The sequence below is a fragment of the Balaenoptera physalus genome (genome assembly GCF_965194825.1).
Source record: "Balaenoptera physalus genome assembly, chromosome: 2".
NCBI lineage: Eukaryota > Metazoa > Chordata > Mammalia > Artiodactyla > Balaenopteridae > Balaenoptera > Balaenoptera physalus.
The window spans coordinates 111,839,853-111,865,418 of NC_138883.1; the positions used below are offsets into that span (position 1 = coordinate 111,839,853).

Here is a 25,566-nt window from a genome sequence, read left to right on the forward strand (position 1 = left end):
GCTTGAACCTGTGTCCCCTGCCTTGGCAGGCGGATTCTTAACCACTGCGCTACCAGGAAGCCCTATAATGTTCTCTTATATCACAGTTTCCTGACCTTGTCACCAACTTGTTCGAGGAATAACTTAAAAATTCAGGGGTGGATGATCAGTAGCCTTGTTGGGTGGTATTTTCTGGCACATGAATGAAAGGTGCTAGGTGATACCTTACGGTTGTGTAGCGCATCTCAGTGTATGGAGGACCTTGGTGTGCAGTCTCTCACTGAACCCCTTGACAGTCTTCTCAGGTGGCCCCTTTTTTCCTGGTGAGGAAACTGGCGCTTGGAGATGGGACACTTTGCTTAAGGTCACCCAGGTGGCAAAGAGGAGCCAGAGCTGGAATCTGGTTCCTGGTTCCCAGTCTCATCTTGTTCCCACCATGTCTCCTTCAAGGCAAGTGAGTGTGCAGGGCAACAGCCTGACACAATGGAAAGACCCTAGGCCTTTGTGTTTGGAGTTCAGAGGTTAACTCTGCTCTCCTGCTCGCTGTGTGACCTTGTGGAAGAATCTTAACCTCTCTGAACTCCATTGTCTTCTTTTGGAAAATGGGGCCCTGCCCAGCAGGATTAAAGTATATAAACATAAAATGCTTAGCAAAGAACTTGCTTATAGGAAGCAACTGATCAATGTTACCTCTGGAATGAAGGTGAGGCAGGTATGGGAAAAGCTAGTTATGAAAAGAGAGCCTGGAAAGCAAAAATAAGGACAGATGTGCACTAACTGTGGGGTGCCCTTGGCCCTGCTCTTCTTGCATACAGACTCTTCAGTGCTTCCTTGTTTCTGTTAGTCCTTGATCCTTTGGAAAGTTAAGAAAACTGAGGTCCTCACTGAGTGCCTGGCACATAGTAGGCCCTCGGTAAATACAGATTGGCTGCTGGAGCCTCACCCTGCAGAGGTGTGGAGCAGCGGTGCGCATGCGCCCGCAGCACTCCACACACTGGTTGAATGAAACAGGACAAAATTCTGGCAGAGACCAGACTTTGAAGGTGCTGTGCAGGCCCAGGGCAGGTGGTCGGCCGGCCAGTGGAGGTGAGTGATGGTGCTGGAGGTGGTCGTGCCGTGGCACCAGGGCTGAGTGGGAATCAGTACAGACTAGGAGGGGTGCAGGGGAGGACGTTTCTCTCACTTGGATACAATCTCAAGTCATGCCCTGCCATCATCCGCGTGTGTGTGTGTGTGTGTGTGTGTGTGTGTTTGAACATCTCCATGTAAGTAACTGATGCTGTGAGCCGGGGAAAGAGGAGATGAAGCCCATTCCCTCTGCTGGGAGACTAGGATCCGCCTAGTGTCAGGGTCAGACTGTTTAAGGGGCGTGGGGACAGAATTGTGGAGAAGTGACTCTCCTTCTGCATCTCCACCTGGTGCAGGGAGCAGAGAACACCCGGGTACTTCTAGAAGCAGCCAGGATGACTCAGGAACTTGATCTTGCCTGGTACAGGAAGCCAGGCAGAGCCGGAGGGCACCGCATTGTGGGGCAAGAAGAGAACATCCGGGAAACTTTCCCCTGCGCCCTCCACCAGGCCCCCCAAGCGGCCCCAGCCCCCTGCGGCCCCTCCCGCCGCCCTGCTCCTTCCAAGGAGCCTGTTTGAGAATTCAGTGATTCACTTCCCGTCTTCCACCCTTGTTTAATGTTCCCTCCATTGTTACCAAACAGTCCAGGCCCCGGTGGCAGGGGGTGTCCTGCACTCTGTGCGAGGAGGGAGGGGAGGGCAGAGCTGTTTACAGAGCCTGGGAGATGGGCCTGGCCTCCTTGGAAGACAGGCTGGGATGGCGCTGGGGCCCTGACAGCTGGCTGTGCGGGGGGTGGGAAGCGCCAGAAGGCGGTCCTCCTGCCCTGGAGGGGACCCCTGCCCTTTGCCGTGGGGTTAGCTTCTTTATTCCCCAACAGCTGAGTTTTCCATTTTGGGTCACACATAGTTTTGGGATCGTGGATTCCTGGAGTAGAAACAAGGAACAGAAGGGTCCCTGGGGAGACGCTGTCTCTGCCTGGCCTCAGTCTCCTCCTGTGTGGGGAGGAAAAGGGGGAGGCGGTGAAATGGTTGATTTTTAGAGCCACACCCCCGCTCCCAGCTCCAAAGTCCTCTGATTCCTGAGGCTGCAACAAACCGCACCAGGTTATCTGTGTTCACTCCCGCGTCTGGGGCGAATCCCACCAAAGCCAGCCACGGATGTGACCACGTCTGTGAGCCACGGCACCCACTTCCCGACCTCTGACCTCGCAGGTCAGCAACTCTGCAGCCTCCTTCACCTTTCTGGTTTGAAGCCTCCTTCTCTCTCAGGAAGTTGTGTGATATCAATTTAATTCGTTCCTATCGCATCACAGCTGTGACTGCCACTGTTTTGCTGAAACGGCTGTTAGGTTTGGGCTTTGGGGGTTTGTTTTCTTCTAACCTGCAGAAAGAGTGAGAGTCCTGAAGTTTTCTCTTTTACCCTTGCTGTGTGTTGTTTCGTTTATAAGTGGGTAGTCCCTCTTCTTGATCATGGATTTGCTCTGCTGCTATTGATGATTCAGGTTTGTTTCCTCCAAGGCCCTATGTGCCTAAAGGCAGTCCAGGAGCAGGAAGGTGTAAACACAGCCCTTTTTAAGCTCCTTTTCGCTGCAAGTTAAGTGTATTTCTCAGGTATGTGGAATGTCAGTGCTAGAAGGCAGGGAGACACTAGAGATTGGTTGAACCCATCATTTTATAGATGGGATGCCCCATAACTAGAGACCCCTCACTTTTCGGCAGCACAGCCAACGTAAGGACCACAAACGCTCCAGGGTAGCCCACTTCCCAGGGTAGCCCCAGGTGTCTGCATGCTTTCTCTTCTGGTAAATCCAACACTGATAAAATCTCCATTCAACAAATATTTGTTGAGTAAATTTATCGGAAAGCCTCCTGTCCAGTGTCTGCCTACAGCCTTAGCCACAGATGACTTTGTCTCTCTCTGGTGTGCCGAGTGAAGTAGGCAGGACCTCCTCATTCACAAGCATTTCAGCTCCCTGCACCCCGCCACTGGCTGCTTTAGCAGAACTAACTGGCACCTGTGGCTGTCATTCCCCTGCTGTTTTTAATGGCACCTCTCAATACCAGCTGATTGCTTTGAGAACATTCCTGGTATTGGGTTTCTGGCAGTAACGTGCGTCTGTGGGTCCCTTTACTATAAGGCTTCATGTCTTGGTTGGGTTCATAAGGCTGGGGTGCAGCTTGAGGTTTTTATTTGTTGCCTCCATCTTCTGATTGTTGCTGCACAGAGGATTAATTCGGTTGTCATGACCTACTTGTGAACAAATGTAATATGCAAGCCCCGTGCTCCATCCAGGGGAAGTTAAGTTGGGTCTCCTTGCCCTCAAGGAGCTCCTGTCTTAGTTAGGAAGGGAAACCAGACACACATGGAAGTTATTAATACTTAATCATCCCAGGCCTTTGATGCTAGTGATGTTGAATTCGGTGAGTGTTGGACGGTACTGTCTGTAAGTCTTTGAAGAGGGGAGAACAGAGAGAGGTCATTCTGCAGAAAGAGCCACACAGTGGGATAATTTTTGAGCTAGAGGCATCATTGGGCCTGTCATAGGGCTGAAGGGAGCCTCTGGGCCCCCAGACGATCTCAGCATGCCGCCGCTGGCTGAAGATCTCTGGCTTTGGGGATGCGGAAGCCCTATGCTCAGGTGCTGTGGCTGCAATGTGTTACCTCTGCTACTTGAGCCAGTTAAGCATTGTGAATTTCCCTACCTGTAAAACAGGCCTCCAAATATCTGTGCGCTGTTTGGGAAGTGGGGGTCTGATGGGCGGTGGGTGGGTGGGTACCCTGTGGGTACTTGGCTGGGACTTGGGTGCGCTGGGTATGGGAGGGAGTTGTGAGTGTTGTGAGTGGAGCTGCTTGGGGGGGCTGCAGCTTTTAGCCCAGAGCCATTTAGTCGATGAGGCCAGCTTAAGCAGCAGGCAATTGCCACCCTGACTTGCAAGTTCTAAGTCCTCCCTTGTTTATTTGGAATCCCCATCTTCCTGCCCATGGGGGTTCTTTGCTGTCTTAGGTGCAGTTGCCCCCGGTGAACCAGAACCTTTTGCTTAAGGACAGTAGGAAGTCTGTCCCCTTAGACTGAAAGGAATGCTGATTGGCTGCTTCCGTGTCCTCAGCATAGTGATGCCCAGAATATACAGGACACCCGTTCTTTGTTACCGGTTAGATGGAAACTGCTTATGTAAGCTTGTAAAGCTTTGGTCCAGAGAGAAGCAGAGTGTCTGTGGCATGGTAGAGTTCGGTGTCCTGCAAACGCTGTCTTTTCCGCTTACAAAGGTAGCTATGTAACTTCATGGTCCTTCAACTCACTTTTTCTAGAAATGTGGTCATTTCCCACCCCTCCCTTGCTTCCAGCTCCCCCGCAGTGGCTGCCCTGAAAGGTTTGAGGATTCTCAAGGCTTTGGGGCCCCTTTTAAAAACAGGGAAATGTGGTGAAGGCTGAAATGCGGGAATGTTCCTTTCCTAACCCATATAGTATGGCATTTCACTAGGAATGGTTGTAAACTTGGAGCTTGAGTGAGCGCTTCCAGAAGCCTTACCTCTCAGTTGGAATGTCACGGAAAGTTGCCAGGTTTACCCTTTGCTTGCATGCTCTGTAGCACTTGTGACATTGTTTTATCTCTCTGGCCAGTGACTCATAATTAAGGAAGTTAAAACTGAGCAATTAACACAAAACCTTCTCATTTGCCCTCTTCACCTCCCCCCCCCCAACTCCCCTAGTCACGAACACCCGCCTGACATTTTCTATAAGTCTTTGGAAACTTTGATTTGTTTTGATAGGATGAGGCAGCCAGTGATCATCACGTCGCCTGGTTCCACTCGTTTAAGCCCAACTGTCTGTGAGAATCTTCTCCAAAAAAAAAAGAGGAAAGAAAATCCCAGCCCCAAACGTGCAGTCTGCCCACAGGAAGTGATTCACGGGCTCGGTTCATGCAAACCTGATGGGGCAGGAGGTGGGAGGCTGGGAACTGGGTCTGGGAAAAGACAGCCCCGGAGAGGATACTCAGACCTTAATGGTTTCTGCTGGAAGAAAGTGAAAAACAGAATGACTAAGAGTCCTGTAAAAAGAATTGTTTGTTTAGTGAAGTGAGCTAATACTGAAGTTCACTGGCAGATAAGACAAGAGAAATAGCAGTTGTCAGGGGAGGTGACTTTTTGGAGCCCTGCCTTTTTATTTTTTAAGAGATCAAAGACATTTCTCAGTCTTAAGGCATTTATTAGTGGAAGGTTGAGATCTGTAGTTCAAGCCCCAGTTCTCTCTTCTTCAGAAAAAAAGGGTCTAAGCCGAGATAATGATCTAATACTCTCCAGAAGCTCTTCTTTTCTCTTTTTACTTTTCCCTCCAAAGTTAGACTTTTGAGGCTAGTAAATATCTTTCCCTGACTGCTCACGGAGTGTCACGTTGTCAGAGAGAAGGAATCCTTTCTTCCTGCATGCTTCTGTCCTGTGGGCTTCAGCCTGCCATTTTATTTTCTTTTCCCCCAAATTGAAAATACAAATTAATCCGTTTCCCCAAAGCAGTTTGGAAACAGGGAACCTCTAAGTGCTGGCCGTGTAAACAGCCCTGCTGCAGAGCCAGGACCACAGGAGGCCAGAATCACCCAGTAGAATGAGCAGAGATATCTAAACACACCTAGATTCACGATTTCCATTTCAAACTCCCCGTATTTTATGAGGTGAGCTTTAGGGGTGAGGGTTGTAATAAAAGCTGGGCTGAAGTGTGCTCTTTTGCCTTCAGCCCATCAGAACATTGCCAAGGACTTGTGAGTATTCTGAAAGTTCCATGAGTGGTCTCTTTAAATAAACAAATAGATGATCTTCAGGCTTAATTCCATTCTTGATGAATGTTAACTGGCAGAGTGAAATGGCCATGCAGAAAGTTCTGTCTAGCCCGGCAACGATTCTTTCTCCTTGTTTTGGTAACCAGAGACCAACCCAGACTTCTGTAGCATCTTCCCTTTTCAACTTGAAACCTCTGTGTTCCTGCCAACACTCGAGAAGAAGCAATCCCCATCAAGTTGGTTCTTGGAGAAGAAAAAGTTTATGAACACCAAAGCTGTGAAATAGAAAGATCTCAAATGAAACACTCCCTTTCCTCCTCCTTGTCTTCCTTCTCCACCCCTTCCTCCTTCAAGATTTAACTACTCTCTTTGCATGGGTGAGGGGGAAGGGAAGGGGGGTACCATGACCGTGGTTTCACCAGAGCCCAAGGAGAATCTCTGGTTCAAACAAAATGATCACTGTGCTTTGTAGGCATGGGCAGCTGGGTTTGGGGTATCATACCCAGGTTACAAAATAGGGCACTGCTTCTTGCTGATCTGGGCAACATTAGCCAAGTCACTCAACGTCACATGAATCCTTCACCTGTAAAATGGGCGTGAGGAGACCCACCCTCCGGGATCCCCGTATCCAGTGAGAGAATGAGTGAGAAGTGCCAGTAAACACCTGCTCTGAGGTATAAATTCCTTCTGTTTTCCCCAACCTGTGCCCACGTCCAGAGCACTTCCTTAACCCTCGGGTTCTCAAGGGGCCTAGGGGAGTGACTTGGCCCCCTAGGGGAGCTTTGGCAATCTCTGGAGACAGTTTTGGTTATCACAGCTGGCAGGGGGTGCTACTGGCATCTAGTGGGTACAGGCCAGAGATGCTATATATCCTACGATGCACAGGACAGCTGCTACTCCCCTACCCCCAACGTAGAATTATCTGTTCCCAAATGTCAGGAGAGCTGAGGTTGAGCAATGGCAGCGGGGTGGGGGGGGGGCTCGCCTTACTCATAGCCCACTGTTGAAAGTTTCTTGGTGTACGTGTGCTTTACAGATGATTATGATTAAGCCAGACTTTTTCCAAATCAGCCTCCTTCTTTTCTAGGACGTACACACTCTGCACATCCCTGGCCCCTTGGGAGGAAAGAAGTTCCGAGGTCCAGATGATGGGTTTGCTGTGGGGTCCAGCCCCCCTGCAGAGGGCAGGATGAGGTGTCCCATGGCTTCTTCTCTCCAGGGTCTGCCCAGGGGGCTCCTGCCACCTCTGGGGCTCACACTCGGGCCCCATCTGCTTGGAGCACTTGTCACGGGCCTGAGCCAACTGCTCTGGAAAGCTCTCAAGGGGAGGGGAGACTCAATCCAGTGGGGAGGAGTGAGGGCCAGCTGCTGGTCTGGAGCACAGCACGGGGGGCTTGAGTCTGGCATTTTATGGGGTGTTCCCCAGTTTGGCAGTCTGAAGCACCGGATATTATCCATCGGCAAGTTCAGATGGGAATTGGGTTGTTCTTGGTGAAGTGGTTCAGTGACTGGTATCAGGGGTTGTGAAATCCTGTTTTCAGCTCCTTGCAGGCCAATCTAAACTGGAACCTTAAAAAACGTGCTTAACATACTTAACAGAACTTGCTGAGGACACTTAGGAAACTGGGCTGGGGCATGTGGTCACTGTAGCAGGGCTTAACAACCGAACCTCAGTTATCCGGATCCCCCCCGGGTCTGATTCCTCCTTTGTGGCGCCAGATGACAAGAAGGGGCCGATGTTGGAAATGTCGCTTTTTACTTAAACTCTAACAACCAAAGAAAACTTTGAAAGGGTCTGGGGAATCGTATATTCAGTGTACAGCTCAATTTCTTCTTGTTTGTAATGGTTTATTTTAACATAACTTCAAACCTCAGAAAGTTGCAGGGATGGGACAGGAATCAGGGTACACAACCCCACCGAGAGTCAATTTTTTTTTCCATCCTGAAGAGTCAGAACTTCGGGCAACTTAAGATTCAGTACAACAAAGACAAAATTACGTTTTGTTGCCCTCAGCTTACCGCGGGGACACTGCAGACTCGCACACGTTTCTCAGACTTCATCGGTGGCGAGGCCTGGCTACAGTGAGATAGCAGCTGGGAGGCTGCCTTCTCGCTCTGTGTTCATTTGCTGGGTGACCTTGAGGTGCTTAATCTATCAGTCTGTTGCCTCAACCACAGAAGGAAGGGATTGGTCAAGATGCTCTCAAGGTCCTCATGTCCCAGCTGTCTGTAGTTCTCCAGAGGAGGTTTTCAGGCAGACACTTAGCCAGAGTTTAGCTGACCAGGACATTTTGTTCCCTGAATGTTATACCTCTGTGGTTTGTCACCTGCAACCTTGTGACTTGACACGTGACCCCCGTGTGGTACTTCTGCCTGGAACAAAGGATGCTTTGGTTTTCGCTGTGTTGACCAAAGGGAGAGGATCCTGGGTGAACTCCCAAACCCAGTGGCCCTCTCGGCAGGAGTGTTTTCAGGGCTTTCGTTTTTGATACTCTGTCGAACAGTTGTACTGGGCTGTCCTTGGCATGGAAGAGAGAAAGGCACATTCTGATACTTGCGTATGAAGGAGAGGCAGAGTGGGAGATCTGAGAGCAGACACTGGCGCTTAAAGGCCAGATGGAACCAATGGAACTATTACTACTCAATGAGCAAGTCGAAAAAGAAAGCTGGTCTCTGGAAGAAGCTAGAAAGTTTAGTAGTGTGTGTGTTTTAAGTAAAATGGGTTTCAACAGAAATACGATTGTATTAACAAATTTACTTTCTGTTCACTTCTTCGGCTCAGGTGACCAGAACAGTGCCTGGGATTTGGTAGGTGTTCGGTAACTCTTTGGTGATGGATAAGAAGTCAGCATAGAACAGCAGAAAAAGTACTGTGTACCTCTCCCTCTCACCCTCCTTTTCTCAGCACTGGTCTGGGCTTGAATTCTGGCCCTGCTCTTGTACAAGTTGTATGACTTTGGGCAAGCCCCTTAGGTTCTCTGAGCTCAGTGAAGGTAGGATACACCGAGGTTGAGCCATTTTTGTACTCTCACATCATAGCAGTGTGCCCGGCGCACAGTTTGTGCTGTGAATATATCCTGGTGTGTTTCTGGAGCTTCTGTGCCCTGCTCCTAATCTTCTCCCCAACTCCCATGTCCAAGTCCACTGGTATTTCATGTCAGCCCCCAGATGGCTGTGGGTCAGAGATCACTGGTCACAGGGATGTGAGTGGCACGTGGGTCCTGGCCCTGCCTCTCCGCCCCGAGTGTGCTGGCGGGCGCCACCTCACCATCAGCTCTGGACCCTGGCATGTCCATGTCCTTGGCTGTGGCTCCCACCACCATTTTGGGATACTTTACAGGTCCCACTTGGAGCCAATGGGAGGAAACCTAAGTTCCTGCCGCAGGAAATGGTTCGGCTGGTGAAGAATATATTTAAGGAATAAAACCTCTGTCAGAGGCGCTTGAGAGGGTTGCTGGAGAAAGGCTTTTGGGGGTCTCTCATCAGGAAGCCACTGGGTGTGGGGCGAGACCTCAGCCCAGAGGCGGATGCCTGGGACTGTGCTCTTAGCCCCAGCAGCTGGTCTTGGGTTACGACCAGGAAGGGCTGGGTCAGGGAGAGGGGTGGGTCATGCATAGACCCTTTTCTGCAGCAGAGCATGTTTATGGTAACGTCAGCTCAGAATTAAGACTTATTTATTGGTTTTACTTAAAATGGGCTTGGTACTCTGTAAGGCTGGGGAGAGTGTGTACCGGACACATCAGCTAAATTAAATGCAGCAGCTGAAACTCCCAATTCACCATTAATCCTTTGGTAAGCATTGCTGTGTATTTTGAGTGGGACAGAGGGAGAAAAGGAGCCCTACCAGGGCTGGCTCTGGGCAGCCCAGACTTGGAACCAAAAGGAGTGGTCACCGATGCATAAAAGGACGTGAATGAGATGCCCTCCTTGTCATGAGTTTGGGAATTGTAGGGCCCAGAAGCAGGGGCATGGACCAGATGACTTCTGGAAGATACTGCCGAGACAGACTGGTGGTCATGTGCTCGCGAGCTGGAGAGCGTGCCTGTCTCCCCACCATCGGGCCCAGCCTGGCAGCCAGGAGAGCTGCCCTGTAGCTGCAGCCTGGGTGCAGACAGCTGTGTGATCCTAGGAGGTGAGCCTTGCCTCTCAGATGGAGCGGGTGTATAGTGAGGCGGGACTGTTACAAGACTTGACTTACGACCCGACTGCATCGTGGTGAGGCTGCTCTGAGATAAGGAGCCCGGAAGCCTTGTGAAAACTAGAAGCATCAGGCCGCCCGAGGCCTCACTGTGGCCCCCTGGGCTGTGCACACAGATGGCCAAGGCAGGGGAGGGGTCTGGTGTTTTGGAGCTCCTACTGGGAACCTTCTTTACCAGGCGCTGTCATAGTAATAGGAGTAGTAGTAGTTATACAACAATAATGACAATGGATTGGTGCCGTTTATTGTGTCCTAACGATATGCCAAAGGCTTTCCCTAGAATGTCATTTAGTCCTCCCAACAATCTAGTGAAGGGACTTATTTTAGATGAAAGATAATTAAGACCAAGACATTAAGCAATCTGATCAAGTTTACATAGCTATTGACCAGAGTCAGTATTTGAATCCATGTTTATCCAGTTCAAAGCCCTTGCCTTTTTCTTTTTTTTTTTTGGGAAATGTGGTATAGTTGACATATAACAAACTGCACATACTTAAAGTGTACAACTTGATAAATTTTGACATATGTATACACCTGTGAAACCACCACTACAATCAAGGTAGCAGACATAGCCTTTACTCCTTGATAAGCCCCCTCTCCCATGCCCCCCCCATCACCCCATCCCTAGGCAACCGCTAATCTGATTGCTGTCATGCAAATGTAAGTTTGTATTGTTCCTTTACTTTAAATTACTCTGTATAATGTTACGCAAACAGAATCACATCTGGCTTTTTTCACTCAGAATGATGATTTTTTGATTCATTCATGTTGTTTGTATCAATAGTTCATCCTTTTTTGTTGATGAGTGGTAGTCTTTGTATGGCTGTTTCACAGTTTATTCATTCACTTGTTGAGAAACACTGGGTCATCTCCAGTTTGGGGCCATTATAAATACAGCTGGGACGAACATTCATGCACATGTCTTTGTGTGGACAGACGCCTTCACTGCTCTTGGGTAAGCACTTAGGAGTGGGCTGAGTGGATCATATGGCGGGTTTATGTTCTGAAATTTTAAGAAACTTCCAAACTGTTTTCCAAAGTAGTTGTGCCATTTTACATTCCCACCAGCAACGTATGAAGTTTTAGTTGCTCCACATCCTTGCCTGTGGCACAGTCTTTAAAGTAGCAGCCATTCTAGTAATGATGGAGTGGCATCTCATTGTCGTTTTAGTTTGCACTTCTCTAATGACTAGTGATGTTGAGCATCTTTTCATGCGCTTGTTTTGCCATCTTTTTATCTTTTTGTGTAGCGTCTGTTCAAATCATTTACCTGTTTTGTTTTTTAATAGGTGGGTGGTTTGTTTTCTTAATAGTGAGTTTTCAGAGTTCTTTATATATTCTGGAAATAGGTCTTTTACCAGATAATATGCTTTTTGCAAATATTGTCTCCCAATTTGTGGTTTGTCTTTTTTTATTTTCTTAACGGGGTCTTTCAAAGACCAGAAGCTTAAGCTTTGGTGAAGTCCAATTTATCAACTTTAAAAAAAAATGGAATGTGTTTCTGATGTGGTATCTTTGCCCATCCCAAGGTCACAAAGATTCTCTCCCATGTTTTCTGTTAGAAGTCATATAGTTTTAGGCTTTTTATTATGACCCACTTGAGTTAATTTTTGTATAGGGTGCAAGGTACAGATTGGATTTCATTTTCCCTGCATGTGGCCATCCAGTTGTTCTGGCACCATTTGTTGAAAAGACCTTTCTTTCTGTACAAAATTGTCTTTGGGCCTTTGTCGAGAATCAGTTGTCCATATATATGTGACTATTTCTGGACTCTCTGAGCTTCCATTGATCTGTACCTTCCTTAATTTAAAAAAATTTAAATTATACTATCAAAATGATTCATGTATGTAGTTTAAAAACTCAAGAAGTCCTTGAAAAACTCAAGAAGTCTCTCTTGAATTTTTAATTTATATTCTTATTTTTTATTTCCAGGAGTGTTTTTCAGTAGTCTGTAAATGTCCCTGTTTTAGGATTGCAATAGCTTATCTCCCCGAGAGTAGTTTTTGTTTTATTTTATTTGGAAGTTTTCTTCTGCTCCCTGCATTGTCTCAGACTTCTTTTTTTTCTCCCCCACTTATTTCTATCTCTGTGCCTCCTGTTAGAGGCTTTCTTTAAATGGCTGGGGATTCTGGCCTTGCGTTCACATTTGAGAGTGTGGCAGTAAAAAGCCGATTGCCTGTTCTGTGTATGGTGGTGGGAGGGGCCTGTTGGCAGGTGGGCTTCCCCGTAGGGAGAACTGGCAGAAACAGGGCCATTTAGTTGGGGGATCCCCAAATGTCAGTATTTCGGGTCTTGTGGACTGAGCTGTTTAATTCCTCCACGGGCAGGGGTGGGGTAAGCAAGGGAGCATTCATGAAATCCTGTTTCCTAGCCCCTGTCTGACCTTCGCCCGCAGCCGTGCCCTGGTGGCCCCGTCTAGAGCCCCACTCTCCCGTTCATTTTCGGCAGAGAGCAAACCTGTCTCTGGCAGGATTGGGGAGGTCATGTTTATGGGGAGGCTTGGGGGGGAAGGAGCTGGGATCTGCCTGCCTCTTCTGTAGACAGTCAACCCATCCTCCTGTTCTCAGCCAAGTCTTGACAAGTGTGTGGTGCCTCCAAGTCCAGACTCTTTCCCAGGTTCACTCTGCTAAGTCTGTTCCCATTAGGCCATCTGCTTTCCACTTTTGTCTGCTCTCCTCTCCTACCCATTGTCTTGGGCAGGACAGAGATAAATGCATCCATTCAGTTTGTTGTATTTGACCGAAGGACTTTCTTAGCCCCTCCCGCCCCTGTCTCCCACCCTTTCTCCCTCCTCCTCCCCCCTCCCTCACCCCTCCCTCCCTCCTCCCTCCCTCTCCTGGTCCCCTCCCCCTTTCTCTTCCCCCCTCCCCTCCATCTCCCTCCCACTATCCATCACTTGCCTCCACCTTCCCTCCACCTCCCTCCCATCATCCCGTCCTGTGTCCCCCCTCCCTCCTCCCCACCACCCCCTCCTTTTTACTCCCCCACCCCCTTTCTCCCTGCTCCTTCCTCTGTGCCTGGAGCTCTCTCTGCCATACTTCTTCAGGTAGACAGCCAGGCTCTTCAGGCCCTGAGAGGAAAGAGCCCATGTAACGCAGAAAGGATTGGCTGAGGAATCAGGACACTGAAGTCTCTGCCTACAGGTGTGATGAGCTTTCTGCGCTCCTTCACCACCTCCTTGACTCTCCTTCCCATCCCTCAACTCCCGAAGCCCGTAAGGGCCACGTCACGCCCAGACCTTGGCCTCCGTCACATAACGTGTCTGAGCCTCATGTGTCCCGAGGTGTCCCATTTCTGCCCACTCCACGCCCTTTTCCCCCTTGCAGGCCCGTGAGCAGGTGTTGGGCCCCGGGTCACTCTGGGTCTCTGGCTTGGCTGTGCCAGTCCTGGGGGTTAGGATGTTAGGGCGGCGTGTGAGCGTCCCTCCACGTCAGGAGTGCCCAGAGCGTCCTGTCCCCGCACCTTCCCTGCCTAAGGCGCAGGCCCAGTGCAGGGCTGATGGGAACTTGGCCTTTCGCGCCCTCTCTCAGGCCGTCTGCCCCGTGGAAGCAGGGACCCTTCTCTTGCGTTGTCCACCATCACCCCTCCTCCTGCCCTGTATTACTATTTTTTTTACATCTGTGATTCTATTTCTGTTTTGTAAATAGGTTCATTTGTACCATTTTTTTTAGATTCCACATATAAGTGATATCATATGATGTTTTTCTTTTTGTCTGACTTCACTCTATGTGACAATCTCTAGGTCCATCTGTGTTGCTGCAAATGGCATTATTTCATTCTTTTTATGGCTGAGTAGTATTACATCATACATACGTTCCGCATCTTCTTTATCCATTCCTCCGTCAGTGGACATTTAGGTTGCTTCCACGTCCTCGCTATTGTGAATAGCACTGCATTTTTTTTTTTTTTTTTAAAAGCAAGAGGGCTAACCCTTCCATCAACCAGGTGGGGGTTGGGGGCTCCCTCCACAGCCCACTCTTTCCTCGCTGCTGGTCTGAGCCTCTCTCCAAGGCCTCCCCCTGCAGAGGCCACTCCAGATGTCCAGCTGGCTCTTTGTTGGGGCTTTTGTCCAACACTGAAGAGCAGATGTGACCACTTCCCTATCTGTGGGCACACGGTGGCTTTGCAAGAAAATGGGAACAGCTGAGTCCCTCTCTGTCCCCACTCATCACCTCCCACTCTCCCTTTCTCTCCTCCTCAGCCCCACAGCTCACCTCACTTCTCCGGGGCCGGGTTTGGAGAGTGGCCATTGTGATGGGGAGGAATAACGGTCCTTGATTGGTGCTTCACAAAGCGCTTTTGAGTGGATACTGAGCTGCGTGAGGTCAGGGGCAGCAGTGGGGGGAGAATGTTCCATTTTACAGATGAGGTAACTGAGGGTCCTGGAGACTTCAGGACTTGCCCAGGGTCTCACAGCCGGAAGAGGAGAACCTCGTCTTGACCCCAGGTCTCATGACTCCACATCTGGCCATCTGCCTTCTGTATCTCAGGGGCGAGTCCCAGGCTGTCTTCTCTCATTCTGCCTCCTAATTACTGTTTTTGGGCTGTCAGGGTTCCTTGGTCTGGGACCCCACAGGAGGGAGGTAATTACATCCTTTGAGCTGCTCTTAGTCAGCAGATCCCTGCCAGTCCCTGTGCCCAAGCCCAGTTCTGACCTCTGTCTGTCCTCCCCCCTGCCCAGGCCAGTGGCTCGGAGAGTTTGATTGGATTCGTGTTTCTCTCTCTTTGGTTGGTGCTTCTGGTTGCATCTGGCAAGCCCCTCCCTCACAGAGTGTCCATAAATTCCATATATTCAGGAAAATGGGTGCCCTCAGTCGTATGGGGGCAGGGAGGGAGAGCTTCAAATGCCCCTCCACCAGGCCTGCCCAGCTATTAGAAAAGTCCTGCCCGCTGGCCAGTGGGGTCCTTGGAGGGGCCGCCTTGTAGAAAGAGCAGTACTGCCTCTGGGTGCCTCCTTATTGATGAACATCCATCTCATCTGCTCTGACTCTCCACTACCCCCCGTCTGCTTGTCCCTGCAGCCAGCGTTATCACGGGGCCTGTCTCTTGCATGTGTGCACACAGACGCATGCGCACACACAGACACACTCTCAGCCCACTTACACATCTCAGAGGCTTCCTGTGGCTTTTAGAAGAAAGGCAGAACCTCTCAGCATGGCATCTGAGACCCTGCAGAAGCACCCCTGTCTGCTACCCCAGCCTCCCTCCTCTCCGGTCACTCTGGCCTTCGTTCTGGTCTTCCTCCTCACCGTGTTTTCCACCTTCCCAGGGCCTTTGCACATGCTCTCCTCTCTATGTGGAATGCCCTCCTCCCGTACCCCTTTGACTACTTAGTTCTTACTTATCCTTTAGACTTTCCGGTCAACCACCACCTCCTCAGAGATGCCCTGTCCCGCCCTTCAGTGCAGCAGGGTCCCCAGGGTCATAGGCTCTTGTGGTTCCCTGCACTTAGTTTGTCATTGTAGCTGTCCCGATTGTGTGATTAATGTCGGTCTTGCCCACGGAAGTTCTGTGGAAGCAGGGACCGCTCTGTGGTCTCTTCTTTTTTTTTTTTTTTTTTTTTAACATCTTTATTGAAGTATAATTGCTTTACAATGGTGTGTTAGTTTCTGCTTTAAAACAAAGTGAATCAGTTATACATATACATATGTTCCCATATCTCTTCCCTCTTGCGTCTCCCTCCCTCCCACCCTCCCTATCCCACTCCTTTAGGTGGTCACAAAGCACCGAGCTGATCTCCCTGTGCTATGTGGCTGCTTCCCACTATCTATTTTACATTTGGTAGTATATATATGTCCATGACACTCTCTCACTCTGTGGTCTCTTCCACTCTCTTTCCCTCACCACTGTATCCCTAGTGCCCCACAGAGTAGGAGCTCATGAAAGACTTGTTAGATAAAGGACTCGGTGTGAACGGAATCTCCTCACCTGTCTAGTACCTGGCGTTGCTTGAAGTCTCCCGTCTCTCCCTTCGGATGCCTCCTGCCTCCTGCCTTACTCTTGGCTGACGGTGCTCCCGCCACTCAAGCTCCCAGCTGTCGTGGCCTGTGGCACTGCTCCAACTTTCTTGTCCTGCAGATGACCTGGGGCTTTTGGAAAGAGGAGGAATCTGATGTAGTGGGTTGGGGTAGCCTCTGGGATTTTGCCTTGTTCACAAGCTTCCGTGGACCCGTGCTGCTGGTTCACCAGCGACCACACTCTGGCCTGGGCTGGGGGCCCGGGCGCCAGGTCAGCTGCTCAGAGGCTAACTCACCACGGAAGCCGTGGTTTGCACAGGGACAGGACACTGCTGTGGGGGGTGGGTTCGGCCCAGCCAGGCTGGGGACTGTGGCAGAAGCAAGTCACAGGCTCCGCTCCCGCTCTGCTCACGCACGACCGCTCAGGCCTTAGCTCTGAACTGGGACACCTGGGCCAGCCTGCCAGCAGCCCTCACACTGAGAGGGACTCCCGAGAGGTCTGCAGTGTAGCCTCTGACCAGTTAAAATTCCCCTTCATGGCCTTCTCTCCCTCCCTGCCTCATCACAAACACCAACTGAAAAAAAGAGGGTTGTTTTTTTTTTTTTTCCTGGTTTCCCATGTGTGAGAGAGGAACTGGGTGAGTGTGGAAAGCGATTAGAGAGGGAGGGCCTGTGTGCTGTCACCCTCCTCCTCAGCTTCACTGTGGTCCTCACAGCGGCTCCTGAAGAGCTCCCGTCTCCTGCTTCAGCCCTGTCCCCTCTGCACACCTGCACCTGCCCCGACCTTTCCAGAGCACGATTCGGTGTCCTTCCCCTCACGGGGCGGGTCCGAGGTCAGCTCTGCCAGCCTGGGAGCCCTCGGCCTTGCTGGGTGGGCCTCTGTGTTCTTCTCCTGGACCCCTTCCAGCACACACACAGCTTCTCTGATCTCCTGGCCCTCTGCGTGTGAGACAGACCAGCGGAGGGGAGCTTCCTGAGTCTCTGCCAGCGAGCTCTCATGGAGCTCGGCAGGCCGGACTTGGGAGGAGGCAAGCCAGACCCACTTCACTGTCTGTTTCTGCCCCTCCCGTTCCCGGCAGGTCCCTGGATGGCCGGCTGCAGGTGTCCCACCGGAAGGGGCTCCCCCATGTCATCTACTGCCGCCTGTGGCGATGGCCTGACCTACACAGCCACCATGAGCTGCGGGCCATGGAGCTGTGTGAGTTCGCCTTCAACATGAAGAAGGACGAGGTCTGCGTGAATCCCTACCACTATCAGAGGGTGGAGACCCCAGGTACGCCGCCTCTGTAGGGTCTGCATCTACCTACGTGGCATTGTCCTCCCCCTTTCCCTCCCCACTTCCCCCTCTCCCCTCCCTCTCCCCCTTTCCCCCTCCCCTCCCTCTCCCCTTTCCCCCTCCCCTCCCTCTCCCCTTTCCCCCTCCCCTCCCTCTCCCCCTTCCTCTCCCCTTCCCCCTCTACCCTCCCCCCTCCCCTCCCTCTCCCCTTTCCCCCTCTCCCCTCCCTCTCCCCCTCCCTCTCCCCTCCCTCTCCCCTCCCCCTCCCCTCCCTCTCCCCCTCCTCTCCCTCTCCCCCTTTCCCCCTCTCCCCCTCCCTCTCCCCTCCCTTTCCCCTTCCCCCTCCTATCCCTCTCCCCCTTTCCCCCTCCCTCTGCCCCTCCTCTCCCCCTTTCCCCCTCCCTCTGCCCCTCCTCTCCCCCTTTCCCCCTCCCTCTCCCCCTCCTCTCCCCCTTTCCCCTCTCTCCCTGTTCTCTTTGTGAGGGAGGGCCTGTGGTGCATTTGGGGGTGCAGGGGCTTTGGTGCCAGCCTGGCATCGATGCTGATCCACCTCTGCTCTGTTTCCTCTGGACAGTTCTACCTCCTGTGTTGGTGCCACGCCACACAGAGATCCCGGCCGAGTTCCCCCCGCTGGACGACTACAGCCATTCCATCCCTGAAAACACTAACTTCCCCGCCGGCATTGAGCCCCAGAGCAATATTCCAGGTATGCACACGTGGGCAGTGAGGCCGGCCCAGGAGGCGGGGGCCAGATAGACCCATCGCCCGGTCTCTGCACACACGCTGGCCCGAGGCCCCTGACTCAGAACTGCATCCCTGTGGGGAGAGGACCCGTGGCCTTGGCTCCTCGCTCACTAATGATGCTTTTCTTGGCACGGAGGAGCGGCGGCGTGACCCTCCCGCCCGGCCTCGGTGCAGTCATTTATTTTGGAAGCGGAAATAGCAACGCTGTGTTTCTCTCACCGCCCTCGCGGCCGGGGCTGGAGTTCAGGCAGGATCCCTGACAGTCTGGGGGCTGCAGAGGCAGCGGGAGAACAGAGGGCCGAGGGCCGGGCAGTGTGCGGAGAACTGGCCCTGTAAGTAAGCCCGGGGAGGGTTACAAGCTGGGTGGGAGGTTTTATTCCACTGGGAGAAGTGGGCTGTGCCGTCAGAGTGCAAATGTTTTTAGAAGCCCCTCATTTACATGCAAATAATGTGTGAATCACCAGCACTCTGGGCGTCCAGGAAAACTGCTTGGCGGAGCTTAGCCAGTCCCAGCGCAGGTGGCTGGGCAGTGATGTGCCGCCTTACTTTCAGAGCTGGCTAGTTTGGATGCGCCTTTCACCCTGAGTGAGCTCAACGTGCTGAGATTGACCGCAGGCCTTTGCGAGTGGGTCACAGTGTTAAGGAGGGACCTGCTTTACAAATCCAGGCTTGCAGATCCTTCACAGGTGGCGCTGGTCCCTAGGAGTGGGTTGCCCACTCTGTTCATTCAGCAAAACAGAGAGCTGAGTCGGGGTCTGGGGGTCATTCAGAGAAATAGATCGCAATCTCTGCTGTCATGGAACTTGCATCCCACTTCGGGAGCTAAGACATCCTCTCAAGAGACAGCAAATAACCATGGATCTGCACACGGGTAGATAGTAGAGCCAAAGGGCGGTTTGAGGCTGTTGCCCTTCAGGGGACAGAGATGAGTGAGGCTGAGTGAGTCCACTGCCCCCCTGGAAGGGAGGCGGAGCTTAAACCTAACCTTGAGGGATGGGGTAGAAGTTTAGCCCGGCAGAGGCTGTAGGAATAGGCATTTCAGACTTGGGAGTCAGGGATGGTGTGAACAAAGGTGGTCATGATCCAGGTGGGGAGCAGGAAGGAAGAAGGGCATGAGGAAGGCGGGAGCCAGGGATCCAAGGCCCAGAGCTCCTCGGCTCCCGCCCCCTGGCATAATGGTGTGAATGTGTGAGTTTGCAAAGGGCATCTCAAGAGCCAAACCAGAGAGGCCATTTAATGAACCACCTTCCTTTCAATTCCCAGAAACCCCACCCCCGGGCTACTTGAGTGAAGATGGAGAGACCAGTGACCACCAGATGAACCACAGCATGGACGCAGGTCAGGGTCTCGTGGGGCTCTGCTCCTAAGCTTGAGTGCCCGCCCTCCCCCGTCCCTGCCTCTGTCCCTCCATCCAGTATGTACAGAGCAATCACTGGGCTCGGGTCTGCGACAGAGGAGGAGCCAAGCTGCTCACAGGTCGTGGGGGAGACCAACAAGACAGCCCGCAGTCACCGTGCCATCTCATATATGCCCTGATGGAAGGCGCCAGTGGCATCAGGGCACAGAGCAGGGCCACATAACCCAGCCTGGGGACGGGGTGTTGGGGGTGCCGAGCATTACCTTGCAGTGTAGGTTTCTCTTGAGTTGAGTGTCGGAGATGTGTAGGGTTTGGCCAGGCCATCAGGGCAGGCAGAGGGTGTGCCAGGCAGAGTCGGGGGCGTGGGCAGGAGAGCTGGTGAGTTCTGGGATGGCTGGAGTGTACTCCTCCAGAGACAGGAGGGCCCGTCACTCAAGGCTTCGTGTGTGGCCGGGGACTGAGGAGGAGCCCCTACAGGCTTTAAGCAGATGAGATGCTGCTGGCAGTAGGATGGAGGGTGGGCTCCATCACCTGAAATAGCTTCAGGAGAGCCGAAACAGAGGCAGGGTCTTTGCTAGTGGCAGTCGAGGCCCCGAAGCATCGATTTTTATGTGATGACCAAATGTGATCTGTGTGTTCCTGCTGTGAGCGACCCAGCCCAGTCATCTCCAGCCACATCTCCAGATGTTCCCGCCTCATTTGTTAAGGGACCAAATTGGCTCCAGACCAGCAGTTTCTTGAATTGAACCCCAGCTGCCACATCGCATGTGCACTGTGTTGCGTGTGGTTGGGTGAGGAGGAGGGGGCCGAGCAGATGTTCCCTCCCCATGACGCCGGGCATGCCTTGTACACACAGAGCCGCCTGACGCGGTGGGGCCACCTGCCCTGCACGCAGCCCAGAAGAGAGCGTAATTCCCAAAAGAAGGATGCGAGAGACTTGCATGTTTACTGTAAACGTGGTCACTTGATACATAGCCTGGGCATCATGGCCTTTGGGGTTTAGCACACATACCCCCACACACCCCTGATAGATGGCTGACAGTGTGAACCCAGCTGGAATGCATCGAAGACCTTCCTGTATTCGATGCCAAGTGACCGCTGTAAGGGTACAGCTATTAAACGCTGGCATGGGAAGCAAGCCAGCTAAGCAGCGTTTCTGCAGATGCTGTATTTCTTCTCCCTCTCCTTTCCCCCTTCCTTCCTGGCTGCTCTTCATGTTTGTGGAATGATTACCGGCAAACCTCCGAGATACTGTGGGTTCACTTGCAGACAACCACAGTAAAGCAAGTCACACAAATTTTTCGTTTCCCAGTACATGTAAAAGTTATGTTTACACTGTAGTCTATTAAGTGTGTAATAGCATTATGTCTAAAAAAGCAGTATACACACCTTACTTAAAAAATACTTGATTGCTAAAAAATGTTAACCGTCACCTGAGCCTTCAACGAGTCATAATCTTTTTTGCAATAGTGACGTCAGAGATCATGGATCGCAGATCACCATTACCAAGATAATAATGGTGAAAAAGTTAGAAATATTGTGAGAATCATCAAAATGGGACAGAGAGGTGCAAAGTGAGCAGATACTGTTGGAAAAACCGTGCTGATAATACTTGCTCGACGCAGGGTTGCCACAAACCTTCATTATGTAAAAGATGCAGCATCTGCAGAGCACAGTAAAGGAAAGTGCAGTAACACGAGGTCTGCTTTTACTGTTATAAAAGTGAACAGACCAAAGGAGAGGGTCTTCTATGGGACGAGCAGCCACCTTTTCACCCTCTCAGCTCTTGTTCCTTCCCCTTCCTCTCCTTCCTTTCTGCTCCATCTTCTCTGTCTCTCCCTCCCTCCTCTCCTCCCTTAATGTACCTGTTGTGAACGTTAATGATTTATTGAATGTGTGCCTGGGCTTTGTGGACCCCAGCCAGCCCGTGGGTGGGGTCTCCTATTTATTCTCTGCTCTTCACTCAAACCAGTCCAGTTGCTCATGGACTTGGCTTCCCGGACAGTTGAGAATGTGGTAGCGCCTCATTTGGGGCCCAAGGATCACCTTGTCCAGCCCTGCTTCTCCCCTGACATGCACACATGTCTGTTCAGACCAGTGAGAAGGTCCCACTGCCTTCCTGGGTCTCTGTCATTCGGGCCAGCACAAATCAGGAGACCAACACTTAACTGAGCACATACTATGTACCAGCTATGGTATAGGCATTTTCATAGGCACGATCTCACTTCATTTCCACAAATCACACGATAGGTGGTATTCTCCCCATCTTATACCTGAGGGGAAAAAAAATCAAGGCTCAAAGAGGTCGAACCACTTTGCCAAAGTCCCATGGCTGATAAGTGGTGCCATGTCCAGACCCCGTGGCAGATTCGGAAGCTCTGCTCTTTCTGTGACTCTTCCACATCCCCCCGAAGATTGGGTGCTAGGGGTGAAAAAGAAACCCATGGTTCCTCCCTGGTCCTCAAGGAGGTTACAGCTGAGTTAAGGAGCAGGGGCAGACCCCCGTTAACAGCTCAAGGCAGCGTAAGCTTAAGGCCCAGCTGTGAGGACTGCAGACTTCAGGGGGTGGAGCCGGGCTGAAATCACAGGGCTGTCAGTCAATAAACAACTCGCCAGAGCTGGAGCCCCATGGGTGCAGGGACAAAGGAGGGACCAGCCCAGTGTTGCTTTCTGGAAAAGCAGTCACTTGGTTTTCGGAAGGCTGACTCCGTGTGGGTTTTTTTTCTTTTTTCGGGGGAAAAAACAGTAACGATATTAGAGTAGGAAGAATTGGGTAGTTAGGACTTTTTCCCACATGTAGCATCATGTCTTACGTAAAATGTCAGTCTGGTTGCTGAGTTGTGGGGTGTCCGAGGCAGCTCAGTGAGTTTCCTGAAACCTGGGGAAAAGGCCGTGTTGGTATTTGCAGGTCCTGAGCCGTGAGAACAGGACTGGTGAGGTCTGGGCAGCTGCAAGCCTTCCCTTCGCTGCCTGGGGCCTAGAGCAGCTGTGGAGAGGGTCTTCCCTGCTCCTTCTGTCCCTCTGGGGGCTCAGTTAACAGGGAGGGTCAGTGTGAGGTCTGTGCACCCAGGCTGGGTATGCAGCAGCCCTGTGCCCGGGGGCTTGGTTAGAAGCATCAGACCATCAAGTTGTGGAAGAGACTCCAAGGTCATCCGCTCATCCATTGGTTCCACAGATGAGGAAGCTGGGGCCTGGGGAAGGGAAAGCACAGGCAAGGATGTGAGTTTGGTCTTCTCCTGGGCTGTGGAGTCTCAGTCCAAGGTTTTCTTCCTGCCCCACCTTGATGCAGATGTTCTGTCATCTGGCTCCCCAGGCCAACAGTCTTTTCCGAAGTCTCACAGCTGTGTCTCACCTCCTAGGTTCTCCAAACCTATCCCCGAATCCGATGTCCCCAGCACACAATAACTTGGGTAAGTAGCTCTTTGTCTGGATGACTCAATCCCCCTCTAGCTGTAGCCCTGCCTGGTGGCCCGTGTGTGGAGGGGGCCCTGAAGTTGAGGCTTCCCTGCTCCAACCCCCACCATCTGCCCAGTGCAGCCCATCAGGTTTCTGGTTACACTGTTTCTGGGGTCACCACAGAACGGGAAACCTGAGAACAGTGGTGGCAGGAAAGGCAGCCGTGTGCCGGGTTCGTATTTCCCCAGGGAGGCGGTTAGACACGAGTGAATGAAAAACCCCCAAACCTTGTGCTTAAGAGACACGAAGGTCTCTGGTCAGTGAGCGTCCGTGTGTGGTTTGATGCAAAGCCACGGGCAGCGGTGCAAACTGCAGCCCCCGGCTTTCGGGGACTTGTTTCAGATACACTTACTTGGATTTTATCTGAGCACCTCATCTGACAATGATGTCATTTTTATTTAAAACAGTACCATATAAGGAATTTGGGGGGGTGGGGAAAAGCCAAGTTACCCATAATCCCCCTGCCCTAACACAAATATTTTTGTTTCATCTTGGTCCCTCTGATGTTTGTGGACAGGCACATATATTTGTGCTTTGCCTTTGAGATGATAGTTCATATCCGTCTTTTCCTTCTGTCTTCTCATTGTTATTTTGTAAACACATTTCCATACTTGGATGACTCGTTGATCATCTTGCATTATCTCATGATGTTTTGGAGCAGCTGGGCCATCATTTCCACAACCTTCCCTTAGATGTTTGATTTCTGGGTCATTTTTCTGAGATTCACTTTTCTAATCCAGGAGCATCCTTTGGCTTCAGCGTGGGGCCTGCCGGAGGGCTCAAAACAAATTAAATATTTGTTCAGTTTTTATTGAGGGGAATTTTTTTTCTGTGTTGGTCTGGTAGCTTTAGAAAAATGTGAGTTTGATTTTGTTCCAGTCTGTATTGCTGGGGTTTGATTTGTGGCTCAGGAAAAGAAGGAGTTAATATCCAAGCTTGGTGAATCAGAGTGGATTGGCCTGGCTTTTGTTCCCAGTTGTTCCCAGTCCTTGACTGATAGCATCAGATGAAGAAAGTCATCATTTGGAACTTGGGGAGCTGCTTGAAAACCTTTTGATACAGGCTGACAAGTGGGCAGTGTGAAATGTAACTTTGGGGGATCTGTTTTATCATCTTGTAAAATAATACCACTGTGAGTGTTGGGCTTTACAGCGGGAAGGTCACATTCCCAACGTGAAAGGACTGATGGAGTTATTAAACACAAACTCTGAAGGCTGGAAGCTATGTTAACCCTTGAGAACTTAAAGGCCATGACTGTGAACTTGACTCTGGGCTTTCAGCTTTGGAGGCTGAGCCCTCTTACCCCACCATGGCCGTGGGCACCCTGAAGTCGACAGACATCAGAACTGGTGCTTGCCTTGGCAACCCCACTGCCTGACTTGGTGGTTCAGACCGCAAGTTGTCCTGGGTGGGTACTCACTGTGAATTCCCCTCGAGATTGTGTGGACCAGGATGACAGCATGTTCTTGAACTTGGCCCCAAGGCAGAGTGCCCTGCTGGCACAGTTCTCCCTGCCTGCTGCCCTGTTCCTCAGCCTTTCGTCTGAGGGTCAGGAATTCTTAGGCCATTTCTTCCAAAGGAAGGGACAGCCTCCAAGCCTGGTGGGCAGAGAGGGGGTGCCCCTCGGCTGGGAAGATGTGAATGTGGGGGACAAATCAGCCAACAAGCCACGGTAGGACTCACGGCGAGACACGGGCGCCGACAGGCCCGGCTTCCTCTCTGCTTGCCAAGCCCTCGAACCCCTGCCTTCACCCATTCAATACTATTGGTAGGGCCCCTACCATCTCACAGCCTCTGGCATCGTAGCTGCAAGGGGATGAAAGGATGGTGATGAAGATGGCAAACATTTCTCGAGAACTTGCTATTTACTGAGTGTTGTTCAGAGTGGCTCATGCATGTTAACTGAATCTTTGTAACAACTATCTAAGGTGGTGGTGCTGTGATTTTTCATTTGATGGAATAGGAAACCAAGGAACGGACTGGCTAATGAACTTGTCCCCTTCACACAGCTAGAAAATGGAGAAGCTGGCTTTGAACTCAGGCCTTGGGGATCCAGAACTTGTGCCCCCATGTGCAGCAGGACCCTGCCTTGCTCAGTCACTTAGACTAGCTCTCCCCTTTTTCACTCAGAAGAACTAGGCTCAAGGAGACACCTACTGACTTACAGTTGGGAACAAATGTCAGATATGAGGGCCCTGGTGTCCCATGTTGTCCCTGGCTGGGAGCCCTGCCTGCTTGCCTGTCTCTTCTTCACTCATTCATTCTCTGGGCACTTCCTGCTTGGTCACTGTATGCCAGTCCAAGGGGGGGAATTCAAAAAGGTGTCACAGACCCTGACATGAAGGTGCTTTTGGCCTTGTTGGGATAAATAAGGCAGGATGATAAATACTTTTTATATAAAACAAGAGGGGAGACTTCCCTGGTGGTCCAGTGGTTAAGTCTGCCTTCCAGTGCAGGGGATGTGGGTTCGATCCCTGGTCGGGGAACTAAGATCCCACATGCTGTGGGGCAACTAATCCCTCGCGCCGCAACTACTGAGCTCATGCGCTACAACTAGAGAGAAGCTGCAACGAAGAGCCCGTGTGCTGCAACTATAATAAATAAATTAATTAAGTAAGTAATTAATTAATTAAAACAAGAGGTAGGTGCAGATGAAGTACCTGAGGGTTCAAAGGAGCAAACGGTGGCATTCCAGTGGGGACATCATCCAGGGTGGCCAGTGTCTCCTATGTATTAACTCATTCAGTCACCATTCGCTG

General features: G+C 51.3%; 1 protein-coding gene across 4 annotated transcripts in view; it reads left to right on the plus strand.

The window, feature by feature from the left end:
* The window catches only part of SMAD3 (SMAD family member 3), a 120,325-nt gene that overhangs the window by 75,786 nt on the left and 18,973 nt on the right, over positions 1-25,566 (plus strand). For all 4 annotated transcript variants that reach the window (XM_082447482.1, XM_082447483.1, XM_082447484.1 and 1 more), the window contains 4 exons: positions 17,054-17,247; positions 17,825-17,956; positions 19,258-19,332; positions 22,711-22,761. In XM_082447482.1, the coding sequence (XP_082303608.1) occupies positions 17,054-17,247; positions 17,825-17,956; positions 19,258-19,332; positions 22,711-22,761 (452 nt within the window). The remainder of the gene's footprint in view (positions 1-17,053; positions 17,248-17,824; positions 17,957-19,257; positions 19,333-22,710; positions 22,762-25,566) is intronic.